The sequence below is a fragment of the Cyclopterus lumpus genome, chromosome 19, assembly GCF_009769545.1.
Source record: "Cyclopterus lumpus isolate fCycLum1 chromosome 19, fCycLum1.pri, whole genome shotgun sequence".
In the NCBI taxonomy this organism is placed as follows: Eukaryota; Metazoa; Chordata; class Actinopteri; order Perciformes; family Cyclopteridae; genus Cyclopterus; species Cyclopterus lumpus.
The window spans coordinates 11,294,076-11,300,296 of NC_046984.1; the positions used below are offsets into that span (position 1 = coordinate 11,294,076).

Sequence of the window (6,221 nt, forward strand, 5' to 3'; positions counted from 1 at the left end):
CTACCATCAAGTTGAATTAACAACTTAAAACAGTTTCAATAATAAAATGATAACCTTCATACAAGGAGGACTTAATACATGCTCAGACATCTGCAACAAATACTATTCTAAAAACATTAACAGACTCTGAACACCTCGTTTGCCTTAATCTCATTCAAGGTATTCTTTAGCTAACAGACTAATCAGGTGAGCTTTGCATGGTCAAAACACACGCACACACACACACACACACACAAATGCATACGCAAACGACAAATGTGTGGTAAATTTCATTATGCTATCAAATTGACCTTTTGCCTGAAAATGACTTTATCCTTATATGTAGTTGCCAATTATTTAATACCAATTATTTTTTATTTTAATTACGAAATACTGACCACATGCATTGAAAAGGAGCCATTTGTGACGTGAATCTAGATTAAAGTGTTCTGCAGCCATCTAGTGGTTGGAAATGTTTACTGTTGCGGTTTCTGATGAATATTTCAGGCATTTCAGTACATTCTATACTTCAAATAGTTTGCATTGTAGACCCGAGAACAAAAATCTGATGCGTACATTTATTAATAACTAGATTAAGGATGTAAACTGTAACATAGTATTATGAACAACAAATTATTTTCTCCAAATCAGTGCTTTCAGTCCTGAATAAAATGTTGTCAACCTACAAAATGTATTTTGTACTAAATCTAGATGAATACCAGCCTTGAGAAGGCCGGGAGGGACATGTCTTGTCCGCAAAACAAGAACATTTATATACAATTAAACATGTATTTAGCAAAACAATATATTCTATTAAAAGTATATTGTTATGCCAATATGAGCCAGAATCAGATTTAGTGACCCCTTATTGCAACATCTGTTTAGAGATGTTTTTTGATAACACTTTTCAAGGCAGGAATTTATCATAGCTGACATTCAACCCACCTGCACTACCCAAACATGCATTTAAATACTCTTGCAATGCCATACCATACCACTGCAAAACAACTCAACAAAATCATTCTTGCATGTTATTTATTACTTTTTTTTTTAGATTTACAAGTGATTTTAACATTTCTTTTAAAAAAGGCTAACAACTCTCTGGTGTTACAGGTATCAATACACAATGACTGCAAACAACTGCATTTGTTGCACAGTTCAGAAACACCTTCAGATGTGTAGCCTATTAAATCACGACCTGCTTCAATAAGCAAAATAGATCTTTCCTTATGACTGTGTCATGTCCAGGTCCCCAACAACAACAACAACAACCACCACCACAAAATGCTGTTCTCTAAACTGCAATAGGACAAAATCTTTAAGAATAATTGCTGTCGTTTGCAGTTTCAGCATTAGTAGTTGGGTATTTGTATCTTTCATAATGATGATCAATGTAGAGGGAAATGACAAGAGTAGAAAAGTAAACCGCAAATATACAGTACATGTATATAATATAACATACACATACATAGACAGACGCATACACACACTCAAACAAAAAGGGAAATGGCAAAACAACCTCAGTATCACCCATCAAAAAAAATCATTGACGACAGAATTCAATCAACTGAGAAAGAGGTTGAAGATGAACAGGGAGGTAGATAGATAGATACACAGGGGAAAGACAGAGAAATAATGCGATCTTGGTAATTCCCTCTAGCTTATGATTCTTAAAAAAAAAGAAAAAAGTTCCTTTAATCAAAGAGGATCCAGATAATCGCATCTGTAATCTCAGTTTAAGTGCAGGGTTGGCGAATGGCTCTGCCCTCTCCTGCCTCTCTGGGTTTTAGCTACGTGCCGTCCTTAAAACGATGTTCAGGGCTCGCTTTACTAAGTTCATTGTTTTGTACTTGCTAATTGCTGCCGCCACCGCCACAACACTGGCTGCTGCGGCTCTGCGGAGCAGTTTCTTGTAGATCCACTCCTGTCCGGGTCCGCCCCGCTTGTCCAGCTCCACCCTGAGGATCACTCTTTGGTAGCTTCTTTGCTGTAGCGACAGGATGCCAGATGTTTGATTAGAGCAAGTTTAAAAGGTTCAGAGTTGCAAACATACAAAACAAAAAGGTTACAATAATCTATTCATTGGAACTCGTCACTGGGAAAAATAAGTGTGTTAGCAGCGGGCTGGCAGCTCTGTTTTTGGTATTTAAGTGCCTAAAAATACTGAATTGATGCTTTCCCATTAATGCCGTTTGTGCACCATGCTCATTAAAATAAACTTTTAGCATCACACTTATGACCTCTGAAGTTATTTATCTCTTCACCCAAAATCTCTTCGACACAAGCAGCTCTTTCAGATGTAATCTGAGTGAGCCATTTCAATGTGGATGACACAATGTGGACATTAAACAGCGTTAACAAAGTTGTGTTCCATCGTTGACATTCCTTAAATGTGTTTAAACATTAATGTTAAACAATATTGTTGTTCATTTGTGCGCAAAAGACATTAGGTCGAGTGCAAATGATATTGTTCATATTGTTTTGGTTTGGTTGCTTACTCACTGTCTTTTCTTCAAGTACTATCAAACCAGTACCCATTTAATTTAGGTGAAAGATGTGTCAGTTCTCTTGTATGGAAATTAGTGAGCAATTCAACTTTGCTGCAGAAATAAGTGGGTAGTAGACTTAAGTCTTGCCTGATATTTCCATCGGTGGGAGCAGTTGAAAGGGGGCATTTGACTCAGCAGCATGAAGCACTTACCAATAGCCATGAAAATTTCATTGACGTTCATCGCGGTCTTGGCTGATGTCTCCATGAACAGTAGACTGTTGTCATCAGCGTATGTTTGTGCCTCCTGAGAACGTAATTTAGATATTGAGGATAATATTAAATATTAACAGCACTGACATATCATTTTTTATTTATAGTTATATATATATATATATATATATATATATATATATATATATATATATATATATATATATATATATATATTAAATAGGATAATCTATTGAATATCTAAAATAATGTTGCTATAAATGTTATATTGATGTATATTTTTGCATCTTCATACCTGGAGGTCTATAGCTCTCTTGTTTGCGATGTCTGCCTTGTTTCCAGCCAGAGCGATCACGATGTTGGGACTGGCTTGTCTTTGCAGCTCCTTCACCCAGTTCTTTGCTCGTGCAAAAGTATCCTAATTGAGCGGCAAACTTTATTAATATGGCTCTCACCCTTTGTAAATCACATCACAACTATATTTATATATTTAATGCACTTCTGTGTGATATCAAAACACCCACAAGTCTGAGCATCACCAGGTCTAATTTTGGACCTAAATGAGCAACAATTGGAGAGTGTCTTGTATATTGCTCCACTCTGCCTCCAAACAAACCCAATACACCTCTTTAAGATATTCTAACATTTACAAACTTACCTCGGATTATCAACACAGTTTTGCTTAAAACTTTGTTTTTCACTGTCACTTTTCAGATCAAGTCAAAGAAATTATACACAAAATAATGTGGAATAAACATTATAGTAAATTAAGGCAATATCAAAAGCTACAACCCATTAGAGTTCATCTAGTTGCTCCCGACTGATAAGACTCTGTCCCCCATTGTTTCCCTGCAGGTGAAACCTACTGTGTTGGTGATGTCATAGACCACGATGGCCGCCTGAGCGCCTCTGTAGTACATTGGAGCCAGGCTGTGGTAGCGCTCTTGACCTGCTGTGTCCCAGATCTCAAACTTCACAGTGGTGTCGTCCAGACAGACGGTCTGAGTGAGGAAGGCAGCTGAGGAAAGCAAGTAATAAACATCAGTGGAATTAAAGTGTTTTAGGACCATGTATGTTCCCATCCTCCTGAAAGATCATGTCCATGTATGCAGCAAGTAAAGGCTCTCAAACACTCGTACCCTAAAATAATTGAACTAGAATAGGAAGAGACCCCAACACGGTAAATATTAGTCCAATGGTTTATTTAGTGAACTACACCTACACTGGGGCTGGGTATTGGACCTGCATTTGTGTGTAACACCAAGTATCAAAAATTGTCATTGGCTGTCCAGTCAAATCTGTGATCTCCTTCAATGACTTCCTTGAACAGCTGCCTATGTTAATATTTGATAACGTTAGCTTATATCAGTACACTAAAATGTCTTTATATTAGGTTTACATTTCTATGGCATTGTACTGGCACGAGTATTGATATATTTTAAACAATACTAATCATCATCCGAGTACACGCAACAACCCAATCTACTTACTGAAACACCCCACAACTGTAGAAAAGTGTTTTTGTCTCTTACCTCCAATGGTACTCTCCTGGAATTCATGAAACTGGCCTTTGACAAAGCGCAGCACTAAGCTGGACTTGCCCACTGCTGACTCCCCCAGCAGCACCAGTTTGAATTGGCAGATTTTGTTTGCTACTGTGGCTCCATTTGGCCTGGTTGATCCTCCACCGCGCCCAGCCATTGACAGAGACAGAGGTTGTTATGGATGAGATGGGCTGAAACTATCGGTCAACGTGAGTAAAGATGGGTCAGGAAACACAGGCACTGATGGTGAGCGAGGACAGAAGCCAAACTCCCCAGCAGGAAGAACCGAGTCAGACGGGAAGCAGTGGTGACCCCGTCTACCTTGAAAACAAATTAGTGGATCTAATTACGAGAACTCAAACGATAAATACAAAAAATACAAAACAGAATTATGGAATGGCAGTTATACAAGACGAGGAGACGCTCATTTGTCGTTGGTTGCAGCCCGATACATTTTTATTTCATGACATTAACTTAAATATGTTATTTGTCAAAACAGTGTCACCTGTCACCTCGACACCAAGATAACCCTCTTAGTAAAACACGTTTTAAAACGTTAGTTTAGTTCATCAAGTCTCCAGACAACCCCGAATGTGCACAGAGTAAAAACGGTATAAACAGTTTCTAATAAGCAAAACACTTCAAAAAGGTAAAAAAGTTCGATAATTTAACTATAACCTGAGCTTTCATATTGCCTCGCCATATTTTTGTATTTGTATGTTAAAAAGCAAATTCTAGATAATATATATTTAATTTAATTCAAAACACGACAATACCAACCATCAAACAAACAGATTCACCTGCTGGTCTAAACTTTGACCGAATAACCAGAGAAAAACAAAAAACAACTGTAAGTTAGCTGCGAGGCTAAAGCTAGCAGTGCTAACCTCGGCTAACAAGAACTAAATACTAAAAGGAAACAAACAACACGGCGTCGTTCTTACCAACAGCGAGACACAATATCAACTTCACCCTGTCACTAGTGAGTAATAACCGTGTTGATCCACGTTAACAACGTTTTCTTCTCAGCCTAAAACACTTTCAGGTTCAGTAAAATATACGCTTCCGCCTTGTGTAACCAAAATACTTCCTGGTTTCGTCCGTCATGTGATGCACTTTGACAGCCAATGAAATTGCAGAAGTAGAGCCAGAAGAAGCAAACTCACTGCTAAAAAAAACGTCAAGCAGTAGGAAAGTACATACACTTAAGCACTCTACTTTTTTGTTTGTAGTATGTATTTTAATCCAGGAATATATACATGCACATTGTGTACTTTAAGTACATTTTGATTTTAAAAAGAGTATTTCATTGGTATTGTCACTTTTATGTTAAATAACTGAATACTTCTTCCACCACTGATTATATTTACGTATAATTTTGCCCACCATAAAATTAGAAAATGTTTTAAAAAGGACAAAAGTTACAACTGAATGATCTTTATTATGGCAATGCAAACATACACAATACATGAGAGTGCATTATTATTATTACTGGAAGATATGTTGCTTGATTCTTTTTATTTTTTGCATGTACATTCATCCGTTGCAAAGATCCTCGCTGCAGCAGAGGCCAGATCTGCCTATTAATTTTCTGTACGGAGTAAGCTTTCGTCATGCAACCCTTGATATAGACGAGTTCTGTGAAAACAGGAGAAAAGACAGGATGTATTATGAGACGACTACTGCAAGTATTTAATGAATGACTGAACTGATTTAAAATGATTGTTTCGCCTCTTTGTTTTTTATCTGAACAGCACACGGAGGGAGCAGCGTGAACTTGCCGGGTTCAGGACGAAGAATGATGGCCACAGCGTGCATCACGAACAGGTCGAAAAAGGCTCTGCACAATGCATATAGGTGCCTTCACAATAACACTTCAAGGATTCACCTGTGGAGAAAAATAATGTTCAACCATTGTATACAAACTCCTGCTACATTTGCCAAACCCGATTGTCCTAAAGCTTTAAAACCAGACA

General features: G+C 37.6%; 1 protein-coding gene across 1 annotated transcript; it reads right to left on the reverse strand.

Moving 5' to 3' along the window:
• Positions 1-439: 439 nt before the first annotated feature.
• Positions 440-5,341, reverse strand: LOC117748854 (ras-related protein Rab-5C-like). The gene is made up of 6 exons (XM_034558958.1): positions 5,190-5,341; positions 4,234-4,566; positions 3,568-3,719; positions 2,997-3,119; positions 2,681-2,774; positions 440-1,966 (listed from the first exon to the last, which is right to left on the reverse strand). The coding sequence occupies exons 2-6, from the start codon at positions 4,400-4,402 to the stop codon at positions 1,833-1,835; spliced, it is 672 nt and encodes a 223-aa protein (XP_034414849.1). The 5' UTR covers positions 4,403-4,566; positions 5,190-5,341; the 3' UTR covers positions 440-1,832.
• Between the last annotated feature and the right edge of the window lie 880 nt (positions 5,342-6,221).